Source organism: Lissotriton helveticus, chromosome 8, assembly GCF_964261635.1.
Source record: "Lissotriton helveticus chromosome 8, aLisHel1.1, whole genome shotgun sequence".
NCBI classification, from domain to species: Eukaryota; Metazoa; Chordata; class Amphibia; order Caudata; family Salamandridae; genus Lissotriton; species Lissotriton helveticus.
Genome location: NC_136069.1, coordinates 1383122158 through 1383148925, shown reverse-complemented (window position 1 = coordinate 1383148925; position 26768 = coordinate 1383122158). Strand labels below are relative to the sequence as shown.

The 26768-nt window shown below is 39.9% G+C and overlaps 1 protein-coding gene across 1 annotated transcript in view; it reads right to left on the bottom strand.

Moving 5' to 3' along the window:
* The window catches only part of ROBO1 (roundabout guidance receptor 1), a 1545337-nt gene that overhangs the window by 1295030 nt on the left and 223539 nt on the right, over positions 1 to 26768 (bottom strand). Inside the window, exon 2 of the mRNA XM_078658344.1 lies at positions 15128 to 15264. Within this exon, the coding sequence (XP_078514470.1) occupies positions 15128 to 15215 (88 nt within the window). The 5' untranslated portion in view covers positions 15216 to 15264. The remainder of the gene's footprint in view (positions 1 to 15127; positions 15265 to 26768) is intronic.

The following is a 26768-nucleotide window of genomic DNA, read 5'->3' as shown; positions in this document are numbered from 1 at the left end:
ATCTAGGCTCCTTTGACGGATTTAACTATTATTGAGGGGAAAGACATGCAATGTTTCAAAGTTCAATTACTAGAAAAGCTGCAAGCGAACAGGCCAGGAAGATGTATTCACAAATTTCGAATACAAATATATAGAATGTCATATGTGTGAGTTGAGCCTCTGCATAATATTAGCAGGCACATTTTAGTATGCATAGCCCTGGCAGGTTCACATTTTCTGTGCTTCTCATGAAACAAAAATGGAAAGTGACCTCTGTGTAAACATACAGCAGTGTCATTACCAATCTCTCCTTATTTCTTGTCTCACATAGAAACCGCAGCCTGGATGACCTCAATATGATGTTTGAATTTTAGAAGACTTACAGAACCTGCATTTTCACTTGACTGCAGAAGATCAAAGATGGTGAACAATCAGTTTTCTTAAAATAAATAATCAGACGAAGCCAATGCGACTTAGGGGGTTTGCTTCTGCCTCCCTGGTGGGCAGCGCTCCTCAGTTATTTCTCAGCTCTGTACAAATAATGATAATGACGCTGTGGCACTGGAGCGGCATGTATTTCACAGCCGATGCAGGCAATATAATGTGAAAAATCACATTCTCAGTAGGGCATCTTTGTGCAGGGACATCTGAGAATCCCCATCACGCATGGGGTGGATCAGAATGGCTGGCAGAATAATGGGAATGAGTGCTATGTGTGAATTGGAAACAAAGGACACCTGCTTGTCAGGAGGAAGAAAGCGATACCTGGAGGAGCCCCCGCAATAAGGCTGGAGGGGGGTGGAAAATGAATGAGGCGCGCGTTAAGATATAAGACCTACAAAAGTGATGTAAACGGAACCCACCTGCAGGCGGAATGGTACGGCCGGCGCCTTATGACCCCTATCAGTCATAATCTGAAACTGCGCCACTTCCTATTATCCAGGAAATGGCGGGCCAGGAATGACGTGTTGCGGCCCGCGTGAGTCACTCGCCGCGCTCCAGTGCATTCTGATGACTTACTTAGGTAGCGACCGGAGCACATGTGGCTTCCCAGCCAAGTTCACCGCAGAGGCCATACCATTATCAGGGGAGGAGAGTTATGCGACTCTGCATCAAGATCACAATAGGGATTTCTTCATTAAGTCTCGAGATGCTTTCTGCTCCTCTTGGTCCCGCTCCATCCAGTCACTCAATTAAATCAGACTTCGCCCTGGAAGCTGCGCTAATAAAGTGGCTGCGAGGAAAAGTGCAGCCGGCAATCTTTGTGTTTATTAAGACCACATAGTGCCCTTAATGACGGTCGGTGGAAGGCCGGCGAATTGTTCTCCTTTATAATGTGTCCTTTTTATAGGCGTGACATTTCTTTTGATAGGATTTCAAAATCTTTTTTGCTCTCACTCGAAAGGTCGCCTCCTGAAGTAGGATATTTGAAAAAAACTGAAGGAACTTGGGGGAAAAAAATTGCTAGTGTCAATCAAAAGAAGAAAAGTGGGGTGCCTGAAAATATTTCAATCTAAGGTTGACTATTGGTGCTAAAAATCACATTTACAGAATCCATTTTTTTGTCCCACTTTCTATCCTACTATCAGGCCAATTTGACGTCTAGCAACATCATTCTCTGCTATTTAAGTAATCATTCATCAGGCCTTCCTTCCTCTCCTTCTTTTTACCTTGTGGCATCCGCGCCGGGACACTTCCGAGTAGCTGTACGCGCTATAAATGGATTTTAACATAACATAATCGAGCTCCAAGGGTCTCCCTCAGCACAGTACCCTGCCGTGACAGCTCCTGACTGAGTCCGGAGGGAGGCACCTCCATGTAATTTGCAGGGAGGCCCCCTCAAGGTTCGTTACTTAGTGCTTCATGTGTAAAAAGTGCTACATAAATGGCAATACCTTACAAAATAAAACTGTTTGAACTACTGTTGTAAAATCGTTCTTAGCACAAAGTATTAAGTCATCAAAATATACACTGATCATCAGACAACTGCACCATTTTCCAATGCTTTATTAAATAGAGAATAACACTGAGCTGCTTCCAATACCATCCAACAAATGGAGTGGTACTCATGGTGCATCTAATGCAGGTAGATAACAAAAGGGGGGAGGGAGAGGAAGAAGTGGATTCTGTCTCCCCAGGTAATATGCATAAACAAAAGGAATCCACTAGGATAGGTTTGGTGGTCCCTACAATTGTGGGGAGCAACCAGTGTTGTTTAAATACCCCTCACACACCAAAAGGCCCCTTGGTGTCATGCTTCATCATCGTGGTCTTCGCAAACCTCTACGGACTGTGGCGTGCTACGACTCACGACTACGCAGGAGCACTGAAGGTGAACTATGTGTTGGTGTGTGTGGAGTGATAGTATGTGCGTGGTGAGGTGAAAGTGTTGGTTAAAAAATACCTGGCTCGTAGGAAGAAAACAAAAACTTTTTATTAAGTCCTCGGCTGGTATCATTAAAAAAGTGCAGACGAAGTTGTTATTTACTGGTTATGGTAAGACAACCTCAAAAGTGCTCCTGCGTAGTCGTGAGTCGTAGCACGCCGCATTCCGTAGAGGTTTGCGAAGACCCCGATGATGAAGCATGACACCAAGGGGCCTTTTGGTGTGTGAGGGGTATTTAAACAACACTGGTTGCTCCCCACAATTGTAGGGACCACCAAACCTATCCTAGTGGATTCCTTTTGTTTATGCATCTAATGCAGGTACAACCGGAGTTAGCTAACTAAATAAATAAAACAAATTACATTGCGCGCGCAGTGTGTCGGCGTTTCAGCGCGTGCAATGTAATTTGTTTTAGTTATTTATTTAGTTAGCTAACTCCGGTCGGCCATATGCCAGAAATTACTACCACCCACCCTGTCCCTCCCCCGCCCCACCCCGCCCCACCGCCCGCAGCACTCCCTCCAGGAGCCGCTACTGTAAAATATACAGAAACAGAAGGAAAGTAGGCAAAAATGGTTACCAATGTCGTGACATCAGTGAGAAACACTCATTTGCACTGAATAAAAAACAGAGAGTAAGATCAAGTAACAGAGGAGAAAGTAGAGAGTTTGGTGAATGAAACAGATGCTTTAGGTTATCAGCATTGTTAGAGACAGAGTAAAAGTAAAATTCTATTTCTGACATTGGTTTCGAGCACATACCCCATACAGGGCTTGGCAACAAGAACATTTTTTTAAAAACATGTTGCACCAACAAGTTAAATGCGATGCAGTGAAGTACATTACAGAGATCATTATGGGGTAAAACCAGGGTTGAGGCGTTTTAGTTGAAGGTTTAAAAGGGTTGGGGGAACAAAAGAATTAACTGTGTGATCAGCTTGGACAGAGCTGCAGAATCTTTGCTTGGGGATAGAACTGCTGAATATTATTAAGGAAGCAGGGCATTCTCGGTATTAGTAGCAATGATTATGGCAGTGATATTGCATATGGTATGTAACGTTTACAACAACATTTTTACAACGCACTACCATTACAACGCAGGCATTACCACGCATACCATTACAACGCATTGCACTGGGGGGCGCTCTAGGATAGGGAATAAGTTTAATTTTCTATCCAACACCTTCCCTAGTGTCCACGGGGACTGGAGTTGGAATAGAAAATTATACTTACCACTATCCAGCACCTCTAAGCGCTATGCGTTGTAATGGTATGCGTGGTAAAAACCGCATTGTAAAGGTATGCGTGGTAAAGTATGCGTTGTAACGTCATACATCCATTGCATATATCACGAGAAATAATTTACGTTTAGAGAAAGACAAAACAAGTGAAAGAAAAGCATGGTGAACTGTGATAAAAAAGTGATCAAATGGTGGTAAATAGAGTAGCTGATCAGAGGAAGTGAATGAAATCGAAAAAGTGAAGATACGGTCAAAAGTGCCACCATGAGTGTGACTGGAAGCGAAGTGTAGTCGCTAGAGAGATGCAAGTTGAGTCATCCAGTAAAAAGAGAGGGACAAGGAAAGAAATGTAGAGGAAACAAGGGTAGGTAGATATTCGCAGAACGACACAAGTGGAGCAGGAGAGCAACACATAATCAAGAATGCAAGGGTATTAGGTGTAGAAAATTGAGCAAAATGAAATTCAAAAGCCACTAATAGAATAATATGCGGCAGCAGGAGGGGAAGGGAGACATTGAGCACCAAGAGGACCATTGCCTCCCACCTCAAGCAAAGAGAGTGGAGAGCGAGAGGAAACACAGGTAGAGGTACCTAGAGCAGCAGATACAGCTGTGTCATTTGAAGGAACTCAAGTTTCTGGAATACAACGAAACTGCAGACTAAAAACCAGAAAAGTCTTGAGTTGTATCAATGTGCATGTGGGAAAGAGACTGCGCATTCCATAGACTAAATCAAACAGATCCAGAAATGATGCACAAATAGGATACACAAATAAGACCTGCACCTGAGAATTTGGGTTGAAGAGGTGGACATGGCGAATGATGCAGACAAGTATTTGCATATTGTAACCTTGAAAACAAATTAACAGCACTTACCATGTATCAGAAATCACTGGCCAGCTGACCGAATATTAACATGATGGAAAAATTGGCAAACTGGAAATACAACTAGGTGACAGGCCTGGCCTGGTTCAAACGTTCAGAAAGCCGATATTAGCTGACAGCTATGTCCCCCATCTCAGCAGTTTTTACAAAGTTGGGGATTATGCAAATATGGCCATTAACCTTTATCAAATGTGCAGAGTTCCCCAGTGTTGCCACTACGTGCCGGAAGCTACACAGTGCTCGCCAACCACAAGGAGAGGCTAGATGTTCTAGGAGGTCGGCTGCAGCACATGGACGCCAGATGGAGGGATGGTCCAGTGGGCAGGAGATCAGGTGAATCACACATGTGAGGCCAGCTGGAAAGAGTTGCTGCTTCTTTGTCAGAAACCGTCTCACAAACCTTGAGCTCATTTGCTACCCCACGCACGCGCGCAAGGGACCTCTTTGCCAAGCACAATGGGAAGCAGTCAAGGTTCCATGGAAGGTGACTGCAAGTCAGTTAAATGAGGGGCATTGGAGAGAGCAGGAGAGCAAAGGTCAGGTCAGACTTTCAAGTTATAGTAGAGACCCCGTCCCACGTGACATGATTAAGTTCTTTTTTACTCCAAAAGCCATTCCTTAATATTTTCTATTTGCATAGTTTTTGCTATAAAGGCTGAAAAATCAGAAACATTAACTCAATTTGGCTCACAGACCTCAGCAATACATTCTGGCAGGCCATGCAATATCTTTCTTTCTTTTCTGCTATTTTTCATGTAAACTGTCCTCATTCATAAATGGCACTCCTCTGCACCTCTTCATTAATTCTAATAATATTTTACTGTCCATGCATGTGACCCTTAAATTAACATGTTGCTACGACTTATAATTGGGCATATACAATTCCCACTCCAACGGGGCTACTCTACCACGATTTTAATTTCCACCTGTTGATGGTACATTAGTGACTCCACAGTACAGGATGGTCCGTTAGATTTGGTCCAAAACCACTCAATAAATACAGCAGGCAAACTCATGAGGCTTTTTTTTCTGCATGTAGGTGTGTCTTAGATTGGACTTTGCTGTGACTTGTTACTGATGTTTCAGAACACACAAGCTCTGGGAAAAAAGTTAGTGAATCACACTCAAAGTATGAACTTGCAAATCCAGCTTTGTAATTCATTTCTGGCAGTTAATATTTCATTATGTTTCTATTTCATATCTGTAACAGCAGATTGTATTTACGCAGCACATTATAAGGTTCTTGAAGAGTAAGAGATGGTTTTTGCTGAGATATATTTCTAATAAGCTGCGGCTCGCACAGGTAAATGCCGTGGGGCGGTGAGGCGGGGCGGGGCAGGGTGGGGAGTAGTGGAATCGGACATACGGCAGCAACATGAAAACTAACAAAATAAATAAAAGCACCTACTTTGCGCTCGCCGCATCGCAGACTTCAGAGATGCGGCGAGCGCAGGGTGAGTGCTTTTATTTATTCATTTAGTTAGTTTTTACATTGCCCTCCACCCTGCCCCGCCCCGCCTCACCGCCCCACAGCATTTACCTGTGCGAGCCGTGGCTGTAAAGAGGGAGAAACATGACAATCTTTATCCATGTTGACTAAATGTGACAAACTATGCCGAAACGTATTGTGAAATATTTTGTCACAATACACACTTACTGAATAACCAAGATCAACATGCATGAGGTGGTGGTGAAATGCTTGAACACAGTGACCCTCATCTAACTTATGTTGTTCATAACTTGTCCAGACAATTTTAGCTTTTGTAATGGGGTAGCTTGGATGTACCAACAACTTCATGGACAATACGCTTAAGAGAACATATCAGTATAAAGGAGGTAAATTGTGATGTTATTTAAACTACTACTGCAAAAGCAATAAATAAAGACAAAATATAATTTTAGATCTGGCTAGAAGAGACAGCTTTATTTGTCTGACAATCTCATGTCAACACAACACACAATATACAGAAAGGGACTATGGCATACTTCGCTTAAACCCTTGGCTTCTTTTTCTGAGTCATCTTTGGATCAGCCCATATCATTTCAATAATGTTTACATTTACTAGCTTTATATGTTGCACTGGCGAGAAGGAAAGTAGGTACAGTGAATGCAGCCTCTTATAACGTGACGAACAAGCCACAGGAAACAAAATATACCCCTCGTTGATATGGACAGCCAAAACTCCTCATTGGATGCAAAGGGCAATCCCTTCACGTCTATTATGACTGCCACATGGTTGTGGCTTTTTAATCTCCGCAGTCACACATACTTTGTAGATTTTGCTTTGTGTTACTATACCCTCTTGGGAGGAAAGTGGACTGCTGTCTCTACTTGCTCTATGCTGTGTACACCGTGGCTTCAGACTCGTGACCCTATATCTTGCTTTTCTCTTCTGCCTCCAACATGGCTTCCTATGGAGTGGTGGTGAGGTGGGGTGCAAGACAAGCAAATGGAAGGACATGGCGCTCTGGCATATTGACCCACTGAACATCAGTTTTTACTTTGAAATTGAACAAGTCCAATCAGAAAGGGGCTAGTGTTTGTTCTTCTGGCCCCACAATGTTTCAATACATAATACAGGATGCATTCCAGAATGGCTGGAAGGAAGACTCATACTATCCTCTTTCTATGTCAATGCCCCAGTCACAATCACTTTGCACCATCCTGTAGATGGAGGACCCTTGATATGTCTGTCTTCTCTACCTCTGACCTATCAGGGCCTCTGCCCCCCTGATATTAGTATGCATTGGGAGAATGGGCTTGGTGTTTTCTTGCTACTCACCTTTGTCAAGTACATCTTAAGGTGACAAACATAGTGCACGCTTTATTAAAGATAGTTCCAACATTGTGACTGCCATATCACAGCAACCTGTTTTTTGTGTGTGTAGTTAACTATCTGCCGAACTTAGCAGATATTCCTTTCATGCTCTCCCACTTAACTGTTTGTTTGGAAACAGCTCTTTCACATATGTTTTTGTGTTTCGTTTTAACAGTGTCAACGGAGATTCTCTGACTTCTAACCTGTCATGAGATCCCTCTCCCATTCATCTAGTAATTCCTCCTTCTATGCGTTGATTAGTCAAGCATTAATGATTGCATTCACACTTGCACGCACTCACACAACCATTATATAGGCAAGTACATCTCACTCATTGATCCATTAATGCACTCACTCACTCACCCACATGCTATTCATTAATTTTCACATCCACCCACTCACCCATACACACACATTGCCTTCCGAGAATGTTTTGATCAGCAGTCACTAGAATGAAATATTATATTTATATAAAGATAGCGTTTATACTACTGTTTGGTATCTGTTTAATTTGTTTCTGTTTTCTAATCTAGGAAAATACTATCCTAATCAACAAAACAGCCCATTTTATTAAAGCAGCTTTTTGCAGGAAGAGAAACACTCATGGGATGCCAGCAAAATTAGCAACATTACTGGAGAGAATTATTGTCCTAATGACCTGCTCAATGAGAGAATGTGTTTTAATTAATGGAATGCCTCATAAAATAAATAACAGGCCTAATTTAAGTGACAATGAAACTAGTTAAATTGCTGAATATTAAATGATGCTTGCCTTCATTGATCCGCTGGAATTAAAACAATTCTCCCTCCTGCCTCATTCCCAAAGAGCGAAGTGCAACGTCTGACTGAGTAAAGTTATCTGTTTGTTTAGGTCGCTGGTTGGCGATGTAAATTACCAAGCGGGGACCAAATCAAGAAGCCATCTGTGTTTTCATACTGAAACTAAATTGATGGAAGAAGCCACATAATGGAAACTGATTTCTCTGCGGATTTTGTGGAGACCTGAAAAGATTGAAACCAGTGCAGGTAAATGGAGTTTGTTATCATGGAAATAGGCTTGGCCCTGCTGGAGCTCCACTTGAAGCAAAAGGAAATCGGTTTCTGACAGATAAAGTGCTTTAGATGGATTTATAAGGGCATCCCTTTTAATAAACGTCATAAAAACAAAGATTCTCTCTCTCACACACACACACACTCACGCACTAACCCACCCACACACACACTCTCTCTCTCTCTTTCTAACTCTCTCTCTGAAAAAGCAAAGGTAAAAGGACGTTATGGTTAGGGGAAAATGTCAGTTAAAACATTCTGTTTTACACTAACAAAACAACTGAAATTCACCAGGTGTAGTAATTTCATATGTTGCATTAATGTTATCAATGGTGTCATAGAACATGCTATGAGTGATGTAATATGTGAGGCAATTAGCAATGCAGGATGAGGACATGAGTTATAGTTACGTTAGGGCATGTATTGAGGTTAGGCACAGGGTCTGGCCATGTGCTGCTTGTCGTTGGGACAGGTCCTGCATCCAACAGTCTGCGGGTGCTCAGCGCAATGGACAGCTTACTATGTCATGTAACAATATAAAGGGTGTACTTTTTAAGTATGGCAGACCTGCTGGCTTTGTCAAAGGGTTAGAACACTAAAATATAAAATGAGGAGGGCATATTAGCTTTATCAAAGGGTCAGTGCAGTACGAACGTGAAGAATACCTATTGGCTTTGTCACAAACTCACCAATAACTATAATCAAATGTAAGTTTTATAAATTCTCAAACTGCAATGTTTAATACAGTAATTGACACAAAATATTTTCAATAGAGCATGTAAAAAAACAAACATCAAACAGGTCTTTGAGTCTTTTTTCAAACATTTTTCAGGCCACAATGTGCAGACAAAGAACCAACCAGAAAGAGTCCCTGCTGTCCAACTGAAGAGTAAGTATTTTACAAAAATAAGGCAAGTTCTCCTGGGGTATTGGATCCCATAACGCAGGACACTTACCAAGTTTGTTATATCTTACTCGGGGCTTGCATTCTCTGCAGCCCTCCACAACATTAAAACTATGCTTGGTGGTGCCCCTGCCTTTTCTAGGGCACCACCATGATCCAAACATAGAACTAAAAATAGATAAGGAGCAGTGAATAATAAATGAGTCTCTCCTGAACACTCATTTATTATTCTTTTTTTATGGGTGTTTTGGTCCGACCCGGACACTCATACTTTATAACTTTGGAGCCATGGGGGGCCCCAAGGCTCCCGTGGCTCTTGTCTGGTACCCAGCCAGGACCCATGCTGGGAGTCAGTGGGAGACAGTCATTATTTTAAAGTGGATGTCCAAGTGCCCATAAGGGCACCCCCAAAATTCCTTAGTTTTGGGGTCGTCAGGAGATCCCCCAAGGCCCCCTGCGGCCGCTGCCTGCTCCCCAGTTAGTGGCCGTCCTGCCTCTGTCGGCCCCATTGCTTTGCTCCCACCCAGGTGGGAGCAGCTTATTTCTCTAAGGACCAACGTTTTGTTCCTTGCCTGGGAAACTTCAGGCAGGGAAATAAACTGTGCTGCTGATTCCCCGAGCTGCAGAGGAAAAAATTGCATTTTTGGCTCCACAGGGAGGGGTCAAGGAACCCCTGCCTTGTCGTTCCCCCATATACTTTTTTATTCTTTTTAAAGTGCAGAGGATTAAGTCTAGGTGAGCAGGACCCAGAGCTAACAAAACGCATGGGCCTTTTCTTTTATTTTCTGTGTACTATGAAGTACTAATAAAAAGAAGGCACAAATAGAACAATTTCTTGGAGTTCAATGGCAATGGCTTTGGATTTTTATGAATATTGGAGGAAACTGTCTGCTTCAAGTGAACACCAGAAGACAGAGCATGCCACATGCCTGGATAATGTTAATTTATTATTGCAGTTGCTCTAAATAACATAATTTATTGGGCAACATTTATTTTCAATGCCATGCCATATAAATATAGCCTTGCCACTTGTAACTCCATGACAAAGGACACATCTAATTGCCAATTATGCTTGTGCTTTCTTCTTTACACATACACACCGAATGTGTTTCACCTTAAGTAGTGATTCATTTTCATGGTGGCTGCCATCTTGTTTATAAGTCAGTTAATTGTCACATGAAAAGCTATAGTGGGAAACAAATACCCAAAATATGCATTAACACATTGATTATTACTTTGCCCTCTTGCAGTTCATTTATTCTCTAAATATCTATTGTCTTCTGTATTGCCACAAACACAACACCAAAAAAGTTATTTAATTTACATATGCTAATTTACCAATGCTCTTTCTGTTATGGTAACCATCAACACTTGTGCATGTGGGCAAGATTTTGCATCATGGATTCCACATAATATGCTCCATCTGACTCATACCTTATGCTGACATCTGCATTCTTTAGTGTGGGTGATTGCTGCTCATCATGTGGGTGCAGCACCCACACCACTTTACACTCAAGTTAGTGATCAGAAATAGCTTTGTTTCGGAAACTGTTTCATAGAGTAATAAACGGGTCAAAGAAATGCCACACTAGACAAGCAGTGAAATGGCCAAAACTCATATAAATACATTTCAGCCATTATTTTGCATTGAATCTTTGGTCTGCGTTTCAATAAGGACAATCCTATCTGCCCATGTTGACCATGGTAGGTATATATTAATATAACAATTGTTGGGTCGGATTCGTTCAAAACTGGAACCTTCTTATGCATCTTAGAGAAAATACTGAGTCATTAATCGGACCAAATTAATTACAAAGAAGGCAAAACACAGGACTGATACAGTTTGCCTCTTGTAATTTTCTGACTTAGTCAAGTGTAACAATCAACAAAATAAGTAATCTTAGTGCAGACGACACAGTTCTACAATCGTGATTGTATTTACAAAGAACATCAATAAAATACACTGTATACTTCCCAATGGTTGTATGCATTCATGGATAAAATTCATAAAAAAGGTTTGCATGTATCAGTGTGGAATCCCTTGAAGTTAAATTACACTTAACAACCAAGAGGGAGGATTTGTCGATGTGTCGATCTGGCGTGACTCTTAGGGTCTTGTCTGGATGTAATCAGCTGACTACCAGGCACCTGATCCAGTGAGATTATGAGAATTATAATATACAACACAATTATCAGTTGAGAACACAAAAAAGTTTAAATTTTACAATGCACATGATAGATACAATGATACATGAAACAGAGACACGTGTAATAGAAGCACCGTAAACGTGTGCTTTAAAATGTGAGATGAAGAAAACATATGTATTAATACATATAAACAAAGTTGCACTATTGATACTTTTGCTTATTAATGGAGTTTATGCTAAATGAAGTGGCCTAGTGTCTTGGTGCTTTTTGCTAATATGCACCAATTAGAAAAACAAAGCAAAAATGTTTAAATAATGAAGTATCAACTTGATATTTTACAAAATGATTTTAGAGATATTATAGTTTACGTAAACTTTTAAACAAAATTAGAAATATATTTTTTGAAAAACATGCATTTATATGAATAACAGGAACAAATTATTGTAGTAAAATATTTCAAATTGTAGTCATTTCTGTGTAATAGTATTTGGGAAGTTTATACATTTCTATGTGAATCGATTTAATTTAATTATACTTGAGGTAGAGTTGAAAAGCTGATTTCATTTAACTGTGTGATGCTAATGTAAAGTCCCTCTTTTGGAGATGCCTTTTTTTCTGGTGTTGACCTTTTCCCAGATTTAATACAATTGATCGTTCTTTGCAAGTGTAATGTAACTTATTTGTTCTGTGCACTTCTATCCCTTGACATATTTTCATTTCTTTTTCAAATGTTCATAGTGAAATATTTCTGTGTGATTAAATGTTATCTATGGTCGTACGCTGCAACTATTATTTCTTTTCTAGCAACGTTAGGCCGGGCTGGACTTGTAAAGTTTTGTTACTCATGACAAGCATAGGAAACCAGCTCAATATTTCACTCATTTTAGGTGACGTGATGTGACAAAAGCCGTGTGATGGTCTTTAGATGGTGGTGTGATGTTACGCCACTAGGACTTTACCAAAGAATATATAAAAGAAGAAACCCCAAAGAAGAGATAGTGCCAATACCCACTTTCTTCTCATCTCTCTCTCAACGCACATAGCACAGACAATTATTTTCCTGATGCTTTTTGAAGAGAATTACATTGCCTTACAGACCTAGGTGCTATTCGATTATTGAAATCTTTACTGCCTGATCTATGCTACAGTCATCTACAGACTGAGCCTAAATGCCAAACTTTCTTTTTTCTTATTCTGACTATGCTTATGAACTTGCTCCAAAAGGACTCTAATTGAATCCTTTCCATTCCCTTAGAATCTGAGCTGTTAGTCTGCAACTATCCTTCTGACAATTGAATATTGTTGATTTTAACCCCTGCTTAGATGCTTCACACTGGTATTAAAACTGTTATATTTCTAACTGAGCTTCTCAAGCAGTTGTTGAGTATGATTTATTTTGCACCTCGACTACAATAACCAATTTATTCTATTTTGTCTAAGCCTATTATTGAGTACTGTTGATTTGTCATTGTATTGTAGGAAGAATCAGTATGCCTTGACAGAACATCAGGTGTTGCTTTTCTTGTTCTGTGTAGCAACTGCAGAATTATTGGTTTGTATAATTCTTACTTGTTTTAACTTTTTGGGAGGTTGGGACTGATAGTTGCTATTTTATACATTTACAGTATGGTCTCGAGAGTGGTGTAGCTAAATCTGATTTCTAACCTGTGAGTTGACTGTCAATTAAAGGTCCTCATTGGACAGCTAACAGGGAGTTTTTATGCATCCTAATTTCCACCCCTCCTATAGGCAGAGATATGTTCATCAGAGGATCATTGCCTCTGTGGTGAAGTATTTGATTTGGCAATCTAATCTATAAAGGGTGCAGCATGGTTAGAGGAGTTATATGAGTGCAGATTAAGTAAGGGGAAAATATCAAAATAAAAATGGGAAAGTACGCTTCTGCTGGATCACTCCCAAATAGCGAGATCACTTGTGTGTCCGAAAGAACTACCAGACCTTCAACCTATCCCTGTCAACTATTTCAGTGTCAGATGTATTCTTTAAGAAAGAATACCAATCCTCTTCATACCCAATGCTGCAAAGCTGGTCCCAAATAGATTTAACCAGCACAATATTGAGCCAAAATTCCACAAATTGTAATTTCAATTTATTTTACAACAGGAACTCAGTGTAGCTAATCTCACTTTGTTCTGCACCATTGCAATGTGAAGAGACAGAGGGAACAATAGTTATATGAATCCAATTGTTGGTCTGGCAACTCCTTTCTTTGGCCTGACCACAGACAGTAGAGATATTTTGGACACCCTTTACTTGAAAAAGTTGATTTCTTTTGTCATGCTAACCATCATTTTGTAAAATCCATCTCCCTTGCATATCCCATATTGAGTAAAACCATGCTTGCTTTGTATGCATTGCTTTTATGAACCATGTCGATGTGCCCTATCATTATATGATTAGATATTATAACAGAATAAAATGAAAACATAAGCTTTTGTTATGTTCTTAAATATTCTCACACAGTGAAAGAGATCTTAATAGTACAGGATCCAAAAGCATAAATTCATTTTAAAAAAGCAGGTAGATTCAGGAACTTCATCTGACGATGCACTTCTGATAGGATGTTGTACTGTGATTATTTGCTACTTACTTGATTTAGAAACACCCCCTCTTCTAAAATACAGGAGACAAATTTTACTGCGCACATTTATATCTTTGAACTTAATTTTAGAATTCTGCATTTCGAAAGCGCACCTAAATATAGTGCCAAGAAAACACGTTTTCTGTGACACATAATTATATGGTTAGATATTGTCAAACCTTTCACTGACGCATTGCTGAACATTGTGCAGTACATCGGCCGCACCTAAAAGTCAATATGATAAAGTTCGCCTTTTATTTGTATTAAAAGTAATAATCTAATTTCTTTCCATACATAGCCCGTAAGCCATACTTTTTCAGAATAGCCGGGTAAATTGATCTTTCCACTTTGGGCGTGTTATATGGATGAGATTCGTTCTTAAATGCAGTGCTTCCAATCGATAGGTAAATATAAAAATATCCTAGTCACACATTGTCATTATACATTTGTATTGAAAGAGAATACTTTTGTTAAAATAGAGTGCTAAAATGTAATCAAGGCTTGAACAGAAGAAGATTAGTGTACATTCTGACTGAAGACGATTATCATTCTGCCACTTAACTGTATAGATATTATCAATGTCCTAGTACAATTTGAAGTTGTATTCTAATGAGCTGATGTAAAATGTAAAATTTTAATTCACTGTTCCTGCCAATATTAGTCAACTTATTTTTCAAATAATGAATACATTCTAACATCTTGAAACAATGACACTTTATGAGGCACAATGAAACCCTAAGTGCCCTAAGCACATTACATAGTAATCATGAATCAAGCGCATTTAACAGGCTGTGATTTAAATGGGCCGTCCGGTGAATGACGCCACGATACCTCTCAAAACCCAAGCAGGCGTCATTAAACAAAGCAGCATTCTAGATTGTATACTGTTGGTGATTGTTAGAGAGGCAAGTCTGAGTAAAGAGTAATGCTTTTATCTCTACACAGGATGACCCATTTAATATTCCAAGGATTCAGGTCATTAAACAAGCAGCATCCGTAGTCAAGCCAGTCATACTAACAATCACAGCAACAACTGACAGTGTACAAATCCGATTTATTGATGCAACAAACACCTTAAGAACTTAAACACATCCACCTATTATGGTGGCTCCTACCTGGGATAAGATGACCAAGTAACTGATGTAAACTGCACAGGCTGAAAGCCGCAGCTACGATAAAAGAAGAAAGACTGTTCCATTTCATGTTGCGTCCTTCCTTGCATTACACCAATTCTTTAGAATATTGATGGTTTCTGAAAAGCAAACAGGTAAATTGTGAGATAAGTGGGCAGATCGCTATCAATAACAACAGCAAATAGGTATACAATTACAGTAATATTGATTCACATTATCTTCCCTAAAGGCTTCCTCCACTCTTGGAATGTCAAAATACATAGATAGAGTTCAAGCTTCATTTCAATTCTAGATTAGTGACAGAAAACATACTCTGTGTTAATAATAACAAAAATCACAAATTGTTGTGGAATATGTGTGTATGAAAAGTGAACTTTGCACAGCCAATAAAGATATTTATGAAGTAGTCCTTATAGTTCTAATCTTACCACACTGTCTGTTTTGAATTTTATCAATAATCTGAGGTGGGAAACAACCTGGGGGTAGTCCTCTAAAGGTCACTATTCACTACGGAGGAGCAGCAATTAAAATCATCTGAAAAGATTAAGCTAATGTATTTGTTTATGCACATATTTATTATTAATTATTTAAGCGCCACCATGCTGTTGGAGGCTGTCTCAGGGAACATTATTTGAAGAGCAAAACTTTACGAATATAAAACCCTGTGCAATCCTCTTCAATCATTATGTGCATTTAGAATTTAGCAAGGGTTGCCAAACTGATGAGAAAGAGAAGTTCTCGCCTTCACCATCCTGTAGCAGCCTGCCTGCCTGAATAATAATGCAAATATGATAGTGGGTAGGGCAATATTTGCCAAAACTGCGTCCAGTGACATGCTGGTGAACTTTAGATGAAACTGTGCAATGTCAACCAGTAAGCCATGTCATGGCAGCCGGATGACGTTTTTTTCAGAAACAAATTACTAAGTGGAAATTAGTTTCTGGAAGAAAAAAAAACTCAATGTCCAGAAAAGGTTGATCATTTCCTCCATTGCATGGGGCACATTGATGCCTTATACATACTGTGGCAACCATGACTCCCATAGCAGAAAAAAAGCTGTGTCAGACAATGTCTAACTTTTATGTAGCTGGTTACCAATATCGATGTTTTCGATAGAGGACCTGACCTAAGTTCACCACATGAAATTATGTAAATTAGATGTAGAAACCAAAGGTTGGGTCATCAGAAAATCCACTGATATTCATCAGATTTCCTAATACCTCCCACCTCTAAATGAGATCCTATTCCTCTTGAAAGAACAAATGCAATCCATCAAGCAATTAAAGAAGGATTTCATTTGAGTTGGATGGTAACATAAAACTCTCGGATATGTGGAGGACGTCAAATTGTGAAGATATCCAACACCAGCTTTTTCCCCACTCTATAGAGATTTTATGGTGGGATGAATTCTACTAGTTGTTTCTCCTCTACAATTAGTACCATTTTTTCAAATGTTACTGTCGATTGGCAGGTCGAGGGACCCAGTTCAAAGTGGGCACCCTTCCCTGAGAGGCTTTCTCCTATATAGTTTATATAGGCTGAGAAAGTGAAAAGCAAAGATATTGGATTTGATGAACATGATATCCAGGGTAAATGATTGGTGTGAGTAATTGGGTAATTAGTTGAGGTGGGTATAAACCCGTCTCAAGCAATAACCACAATCCTTGTTAGGGTGACCCACAAAAGTCATTAAATTAACCTGTGTTTATCTCTTTGGTAGCTTGCCACAAAAGTGGTCATGCAATGTGTTAAGTATTTGTGCAGAACACAAACAGTAATAAAGTGAAAACCAAACACAAGAAAAATCCCAAACCAATTTAGAAAAAATAGGTTGTGATTAAATAATTAATACCAAAATTCCAATCACTAGAACTGGAAATGATGAATTATAAAGGTTTAGATAAAAGTAGCGCCATAAGGTGCAAAGTGTCAACTGAGGGCATCTGATCACATTTGACCAGGACACTCACAAGTTCAAGCTGACAGCGAAGGAGCACAGGCAAAGCACAGAGCCAAGTTTGACCTGCTCAGAGTTGCACAATATATCTTTGGTGCTAGGTCTGCATGGTGCTTCATGTCATCTGGTGTTGGTTTCAATGACGCTGTCCAATGTGGTTTTGTGGGGCTTTGTGTCGCCCAGTGTTGATTTTGATTAAGCTTTCAACTGTGCAGCAAGGCTTTGCCCTTCTCGGTGTGGGTTGTGGTAAGTTATGATGAAACTTGCAGATTTGCAGCGAGGCTTTGAGTGACTTGACGTCACTTGTTGTTGGTTCAGATGAAGCTTGCAGCTGTGTGGCAAGGATTTGCGGGGCTTCCCATTGCTTTGCACTGGATTTGATGGAACCGTCAGTTAGGTCAAGAGGAGTTCTCTCTGATGGCAGGATCTAAGGAGGCACCTTTTGGGGATCAGGAAATCACTCCAGCAGAGGCCCGCGGGGCTCATGCAGGTCGAGTTGCAGGTCCAGTGCAGCAGGCCAGCTGGGCAGTTGCAGGCTGGTCTCTAGAGCTTGTTGTGCCCCTGTGACTCTGAATAGGAGGTCAGTTGGCTCACCCTTGGAGTCATTCTGCCAGTCCTGGGTTCAAGCAGATGGTTGCCTCTCCTTCAAGCAGCATGGCTGTCCTCAAGTAGTAGGGCAGTCCTCTAAAGAAAAAGCCAGGCCTCAAGCTGGGCAGTCCTCTTAAATACAAGGCAGTTTCTTCTGAAGTCTTCCATAGGTCCAATAGTGTACTGAAGAGTAGGTCTGAGGGTCCAATATTTATTACTGATGCCTTTGAAGTAGGAGAATTATTTAGACACACCTTGCCCCCCACATCTGGTTCTGAAAATGTCCATGCTTCCCCTACCCAGGAGGTTTGGGGTGTTAATAGGCTCGTGTCAAGAAGTTACTTGTCGGTGCGCTGGAGGCAGCCCTTTTGAAATTTAAGGGGGGGCAGGGAATAGCTCTGTCCCTTATCCCGACAGGATCACCCATCCTGTCAACAACTAGTCTCCCTTTGTCTCACTGTCTGGAGGAATACACAAAGACCAACTGCCAACTATACCCAGTCATGTAACTCAGGTCACGGGCTGCATGCACCAAATAGTTAGGTAAAGAAAAGGTAAACTTTCTAAAAATTGCCTTTTCAGAATTATGACTTAAAATCTGACTTTACAGTTATAGCGGAATTGAAAATACAAGTCTTCTAAAACCAACCATGACATCTGTTCCTAATTAAAAGTTAGCACGTATTAGGCATAATTAGGTAACCCAGAGGTATACTATTGAAGATGTAGGGGTCACAGTAGTAAAAAATGAATTTATGAGTTTTTCACTGCCAGGGCATGAAAAAATGTAAAAACATGTCAAATCTTTTCAATACAATTTACCCAGCCCCATGGTCTGTTTAGGGCCAGCCTTAGGGGTGGCTTTCATGTATTAAAAATGGAGGTTTAGGCCTGGCAAAATGTTTATTATGTTAGGTCAAGTTTGGCAGTTTGAAATTACACACAGGCTGCAATGGCAGGCTTGAGTCATCTTTTAAAGGGTTATTTAGGATTGTGGCACAATAAGTTCTGCAGGCCCAGTAGTGCATTTAAATTACAGGCCATACGTACATGTAGTACCACTTTACTAGGGACTTATAAGTAAATTAAATGTGCCAACTGGGCGTAAGCCAATTTTACCATGTTTAAATGAGTGAGCACAAGCAGTGTTGCACCGGTTAGCAGTGGCAAAGTGCACAGAGTTCTAGGGCCAAAAAAACGCATTACAGCAAACAGGTGGGAGAAAGTAAAAGGTTTGAGGAAAGAGCACACCAAAGGCTGTCATGTCTAACAATAGGCATGTAATAAATTCTTTGTGATGTAGATACAGAGTGTGATATGCAATCTGCACAACTAGGGAAGCCAAAAGAAGGATATTACTGCGGGATAAATATGATCAATCTTGTGGCCAATATGTGACACATATAATATTGTACAAGGACAAGCCTGTATGCCCACGGGGACCAGGGTCAATATCTTACATGTGCACTATGTTCCTTAGGACTCATTCACAGTGTGGAACACCCCTTAACACATTTTGGGTAATCCACCAATAAATGTCATATCATTCTATCATGGTAATATCTTGTTATTTGAAACTAAAGAAGAAAACACAGGACTGATGAAGTTTACTGTCACTAGTAATGGAACAGAAACATTTTCACAATGTTAATCTTACACGCATGTTAAAATGTATCTTGACAATAACATAGAGAATGCTTAACCAAAACGCACAGTAATAAATGTGCATTTCTTAAATGTATGAAAACAAATGTGCAGCTTATTGTTAGGTAGAAAGCTTCCACTTTTGTTGTTCTTACATGACTGGCCTCATTTTTTCTTTTTCTCCTCCTTCCTTCTCTCCCTTCTCATTCCCTTTTTACGAAATAATACCTTTTAGAAATTAACTGTAGCATTCTAGTACTTAACTGTAGTATGGGTCATTGTCAGAAAATATGCTCTTTCAAGCACATGTATTTCTTTCTTTCCTCACGCCATCTAATTTCAACCTATTAAATCAAGTCACCTGTTATGTGCTATAACAAAAATGTTACATAGAATTAAGGTGTGTTGAAGAAAACCTTACTCATGATCTAACCTGGAAATTGCAAATAGAAAATATTTCATTTATGAGACTAGGGACGTTGAACAACAAGCAGAATAGGTTTACTGAAGTTTGTTATGAGAAACCTCTTTAAATCTATCTACTGTGTAGAGCTTTAACCGTCTCCAGATAACTTTACAGCAACTCACATGCTTTCTGTAGGAATTGAGAGGAGAGGCGACAGACCATCCGAAGATCCTTCTTCATTGGCTCGAAAAGACTTAAGCAACTGTTTTTGCAACATATGTTTGTGTTTGTCTACATAGGACATGTTCGTAGCTAGAGAGTAAATGCACTCCATTCACAACTACCCTGCCATGCCCCTAGCACGTTTTTGTACTAGCCCAAATGACTGTAATCTACTGCTAACAGTGATTTACTTGTTTTCCTTTCTGTTTGAGAGGAGACTTTTTCCTTTATTCAAAATCATTTCTACTGCTGTGATTAATTTCCTTTTAACTTGGTTTAACGATTGCTACCTCAACTGTTGTAGGAACTCGGCTGAGTTTCCAGAACTGCTCTTGATGAGGAGTTGGTTCTCTTGCAACTATAGTCTGATGTTCCAAAACCCTTTCTCTTTTCCAAAAGGTTAGGTCCTTTTAGATCAAACTAGGGACTATATCCATGATGGAACACGCTGTTATTTTTGATGCTGCCTCTGACCAAATTATTCTCGATAATTCTGTAATTGGATTTATCTAACTAATCAGAATAAAAGTAAAAAACTATTACTAATCTCTTAATGAGAAATAAAGCATCATCAACTGAACTTTAAACTTCTGTAAGTTGACGAATTTTGATTTTTGCTTTATTCTAAAACGGTGGTAAACTTCTGTCAACCTGAATCAAGCATCCTGGGACCGGATTCAGAGTAACACCCCTGCATCATCTCCTTGTGTTTGCTTTGACAGGGCATGCTCAAACGTGGGTCCCTTGCTCACTTTGTCACTGGATGCAAGCTAGCCTGGCTGTTGAGCGGTGTTACTCCGTAACCGGTCCCAGGAAGCTTGTTTCCGGTCCAGGGAAGACCTGGCTTTGCAGTTAGGGCTGGACTGTTCCCATAAAGATCAGGGTCAAGACTGATTTGCATATGGCTGGGTATGAACTGGGGTGGCAAAGTGAGCTAAAGAATGATGATGGATTCAACCCAGATTTAATAGTGACTGGGGTGATGGACTGAAAAGTTTTAGCGCTCTATCCATCTTCTTGTGTTTGACTTGAGTTTTGAGCGCCTTGTTTACTGAAGAATAAAATAGCAAAATTAAAATACTCTGCAATTCTATATTCTTATGGTTGTCAGGAAAGAGGATATTAATGACGGAATTTACTCTGTCCTAAAGGTTCCAATCTAACTTCCACCACATGAGGAAAGTTCTTAATTGGCAGAACCTGCCTACAGAACATAATGCCACACGATGTACATGCCTCACATTCCTCAAGAATTCATAGCTGCTGTTACACCAGTTTTTATATACCTTTTCTACTCACCTCTACCCTACAGCTTCCGAACCATTTTAGTCGGATGTCTTTTCTTTATCAAAGGGTTGCCCGTCCGCCAAGATCTAAATCGGGCCCTGAATCTTGGTGAACAAAAGAAGAACTCATTCTAGCTAGCAGTAATATGTTTTAACCAATGTAACTATTGTATGATACTCAAGGCGCATTTCAAAAACTTAATATGACATTTGTAATAGTTATGAGAGAAACTCATTGAAAAAAATCTTTTTGTATAAATACAGAAAGCGCATTTTGGTTGAACAAAAAAGAAAACGATTCATTCCTGAAAATGGCTTTTACAAATAATAAGCACTGCTCTTCTCCAAGAATTGTACCTCTTGACTTCCTTTTCAAAATGCTTTCAAAGAGACAAAATAAGGTATCTTTCAAAATACATGTTTTTTCTGGTTACAAGTCTTGCTGATAATTATATTTGAGGAAAATAAGAATGAAAATAAGAGCCAAAACGGAAAAAACGAAAATAATAAATGAACATAGGCAAGGAGGAGACCACCTCATTTTAAAAGTATGTGGAAAGCACCATAAATTCACACGTAAAGTATTGAATAGGTGAGGCTACATGAAGGAGTAAACATCTTATTCGGTTGCCCAATGGGAAACACACAGAACCATGTGGCCTTTTGTCTTCTAAAATCAGTGCACAATTAGTCCCTAATTGCAGTTCCTACCATATGCCAACTTGCAGAGGCATCAGCCGTTCTTCTTTGCTAATGATCTGATTTTTAACTCTGTCATTAGACATTCTAATTCCAGAGTTTTTACCTGCCATTCCTTCCTCAACAATGTATATAACTGCATCGAGTTTCAGTTGTTGTTCTTATTAAATATCTCTTCTTTACCTCCCACTATGACAATATTATAGGATAATAGCACATTTGACCAGTCTGGGGTATGGTATGACTGTGCAAATGATTTCAACACCGACTGGAGTCGTTAGTTAAAACTCATTTCTCTACAGCAAATCTGATGTCTCACTCTCACCTTTCAGAGCTGCCATTTGTTTATGTTGATTGAAAGAAACTACATTTGGTGGAACAATTAAGGGACTATCATGTTAATCGCAGAAAAGCAATGTTTGCACTCTTTCCATATTGTTGGCATACTATAGACTGGACCTGCGAACCACAGCAGACTACATTTTCGTTTGTATTTCTGAATCCACACAATCCTGTGCACCTCATGACAGCATAAGATGCAGAAGTAAATTCCGTGCATAATGTTTGAAGTTGTTGACTGGTGCAATTTTTAAAGTTTGTGAATGCCCAAAAAACAAGAAGATTTGCGACCAGCCACAAGTTTCTCTCTGACATATGTCCATCCATGAAGTTGTTCTTGCCATGATCTAGGGTAAATCCATTTTCACCTTGGGTCAAGGGAATTGAATGCCCTCAAATATTGTGGAGATTTTTTATACAGATTATCTCCATGGGCAAAAAGTGTTCCTCGTCGTACCACAAAAAAAAAATTGCCATTGCACAAAGGTGTTCCTACTTCATAGTGTTCAATCCTTACACATAAAACACTATTCACAAGACATTCCTAAGAGTACAAACAGAAATCGGCAACGGACAACTTTCTATGGGGCACATGCATCAATATTGTATTTTGCGATTCCTTAATTGCGAAAAATAAGGAATCGCAATTAAGGAATTGCAAACTGCAATGCATCAAGAAATCGCTAAAAAAAACAGCGATTTCTTAAAATTCCTTAATTGCGAAATCTCTAATTGAGAATCGCAATTAAGGAATACCTCCCCATTCATTCATATGGGCCTAGAGGCTCACAGGAATGAATGGAAAGACATTCTCAATTTGCAATTCACCATTAGAAATTCGCAAATTGAGAATGCAATTTCAAGGGTGCAGGGGTGTTCAAAGGACACCCTGTTGCACCCCTGAAATCTGCCTATAAGTACATTTTGCCCCAAGGGCATGTGTGTGTAAAATGGAACTTTGAAAAATGCACTTTAGTGCATTTTTCAAAGTTTTCGCAAATTACCGTGAAGGTCAACTTCATGGCAATTTGCTCCCCTTATTTGCGAATTCGCAAATTTTTAAAGTTTGATGCATTGCATTTAAGGAATCTTAATGTGAGATTCCTTAAATGCAATCGCAATTTAAGAAATCGCAATTTTGCGATTTCTTAAATTGTGAAAATTACAAAAATGTTAATGCATCCCAAAAAGTGGAATTGCATTCGCAAACGGCCGAATTTTGCGATTCGCACCATTTGCGAATGCAAGTTCCATTGATGCATGTGCCCCTATGTGTTGTTAAGGAAAGGTTGGTGAATAGGCATACGTCTTCTGGTTTTGTGCCTAGGAGTATTTCTAGAGATAAAGAGGGGTGGAAGTTTTGAGGCTGTAATTTGGGCAATTGCATTATAAACAATCTAGCAAGATTGCACTTATACTTATATATTGAGTGTAGCTGAGGGTTTTCCGGAATATAGAAGATACACCACTGGCAAAGCATTGTATCAGCCTTGTTAATTTTTGAGTAGTAACTAAAATTAACTTTGATCTGCTGCAGTACTTATGGGAATTATTTTGTCCATATAATCGGCAAGTTGTCTTAATATACTTTCACTCCGAAGGGTTCCTTAGTGCTGAGATGGCTGGAAGACAGAGCAGAAAACTTCTAAATGGTAATGATTCACAGATTGCAGTTGGAGAAAAGACATATTTTGAAGCGCTATGTCAAGGGTAGAAGATCGCAAATCAATCTGAGTTTTAGAAGACTGAAGAAACCGAAGGGCCCAACCAAAACCAAGAAGGTGTCCTGAATAATATTTTTCCTTCTAAAATGAGGATTATTTAATATACATTGGATGATGCAATAAAGGTTATGTGAAAAATTGTAGCATAGTAGCCTTTTCATCGTAAAATGCAAATTAATAGATGATTTTGTGAGCAATACAGGTGGTATTAATCAATATATGATCAGCAATAGGAAGCTCATGGTACTTCTGGTGAATTTGCAAATTAGAGGCCACTCTCACCAACCTTCGAGTGTCATTCTCAAGACACTACGGGCCTTATTTATGAGAGTGACGCATCGCTGCGTGAAAGCAGCAATGCGTCACTTCTCAGTGCGCCCTCCTTGCGACATGATAGATGCGTCATATTTACTGTATGACGCATCCTGTCGCAAGGAGTTACAGATACGTCAGTATTTCTGACGTATCTGATTGGCGCAAAAGTGACGCTTTGCTGGAGTGTGTCACAAAAGTGACGCAACTCCAGCAATGTGTCCTTTCACATGGGGCAAGCCCCATGTGAAAGGGCTTGCGTCAGTCTTACGTCTGCTGTGAGGCAGGCGTCAGATTTTGATGCATTTGAGTCCTAGAAGTGGCGCAGTGAAATCTGGTAGATTTCACTGCGTCACTTCTATGACCCTTTCTTGCGTGAGAACGCACACCCTGCATACATTATACGTGGCGCAGGTATAATGTAGCGCAGGGGTTTACAAGGTGACGCATCTACCTAGATGCGTCACTTTGTGAATATGGCGCAACAAGGCGCATGTTTTACACTGCTGGTGCGTCACAAAAAAGCGACGCACCAGTGGTGCACAAGTGACGCAAGAGCTCATAAATGAGCCCCTACATATTTATTCAGGCCCGATTTAGTGTGCTGCCAGGGTTTAAAATGAATTGCCAACAATCACAGCATGCGCAGTATGGTGTTCCACAAGGGAAAGCTAGGGTATCATTTACCAACACTGAATAGATGAAGAAATCAGGAAGAGGAGCCAAAGGGATCGTACAGGAAAGGTGCACATTATATGACCAAACTCTTACTGACTATCACCTGCATGCCCATACAACTCGAGGTCATGAGATTGGTTGAGAGCATCTAATGACTCACTATAGATGATACACTGCAAGAGACTTTGATAATAAAAAAAAGAGCAAAACAACATTAATGCATAACTTCAAATACTGAGCTCTAAAAAAACTATTGAGCACAATGTCTTAGTTGCCACTAAAAATGCCTTCATACTATGATTAGGGCAAAAACTTGACTTCCCTTTTTACAGCAAGAAGGATTGTTTTCAGCACCAGATAAATTTGCCAGTTTTAACCTGGGTCTGACTTAAGGCTAAGGATCGTCACAAAATTGACTGCAGGTTTAATTCTTCCCATCATCTTCCTTAGCTGGACAAGCATCAAGTTATCCAGAGCAGAAGTGAGCTAATTGGCAAAGGTCAGTGCCATCCGCTGCCTTATGGAAGTTCGAATTCTTTAACTGCTAGTGATAAGCAAAGATGTACTAACAAGCTGGTCGCAAAAGGGTTGTTACAAATTGTGTATCAAATTGTGCAACACTAACTTATTTTGCTATAGGTTGGTTCTCAAAATAAGGATTCCTATTGGGTCTCAGACTAACGTGCCTAATAATTATTAATTAGGCAGGTCAAAATATGAGACCCACTACAATTTTCTACAGTCACATTGATAGGGGCCTGCAAGGGTAAATATTTTTGACGGCTTTGCAAAAATAAAAAATTATTTTTTAAATCAGTCAAATTTTCTTTGAAATAATCAGCTTTTCAAATTTTTTAAACTTCAGTAAGTGTTCCTTGTGAAGCTGTTTCTACAGTTCATAAAGAGGAAAGAGGTTTCTACAGTTCATAAAGAGGAAAGAGCCCCTGTGGGGCCCTTCCTTCTTGAAATAGGTTTTCACCCTAACTTGAGAGTCCATAGCTTATCAATGGTTTGTGACTGAAATTCCTCCAACAGACTGTAGATAGATAGGTTACCAAATTGCAGTTTGGAAGGGGTACCCACACAACACTCCGTCCAAATTGCAATTCAGATTCCATTTCTAAACTAATTTTATGGGACAATGGATCAGATGTACGACAAGCAAAATAGCGCCTCACAAATTGCGAGTCTATTGTGACTCACAATTTGCGAGGAGCTATTTTCCATGTACAACAGTGTTTTGACCACTGTTTGCGTTTCCCAATGGGCTTGCAAATTGCGAGGCTCATTAATATTAATGAGCCTCTCGCAATTTGCAAGCCCATTGGGAATGCTAGACCTCCCAGGGATGGTGGCCTGCTGGGCTCAGCAGTCCACCATGTCTGGGACTGCTTTTCAATAAAGCAGCTTTTTTTTTTAAATGCAGCCCGTTTTCCGTAAAGGAAAACAGGATGCATTAAAAAAAAAAAAAAAAACATTTTCATTTCATATTTTAAGAGCACCCATAGAATATATTTTGGGACAAAGGCAAAAAGTGGTAGGGGTCCCCTGGGGACCCATTCTAAATTGGGACTGCATTACCACCCTTTGGAAGAGGGTGGTAATTTGTGAGTGTTTTGCGACCGCAATTGCAGTCACAAAACATTTGTACATTGATTTGCGGATACAATTAGGAAGGGAACGCCCCTATCCTAATTGAGACTCGCAATTCCTAAATAGCGAGTCACAAAAGAATTGTGACTCACTATCTAGGAATTGTACATGGCCA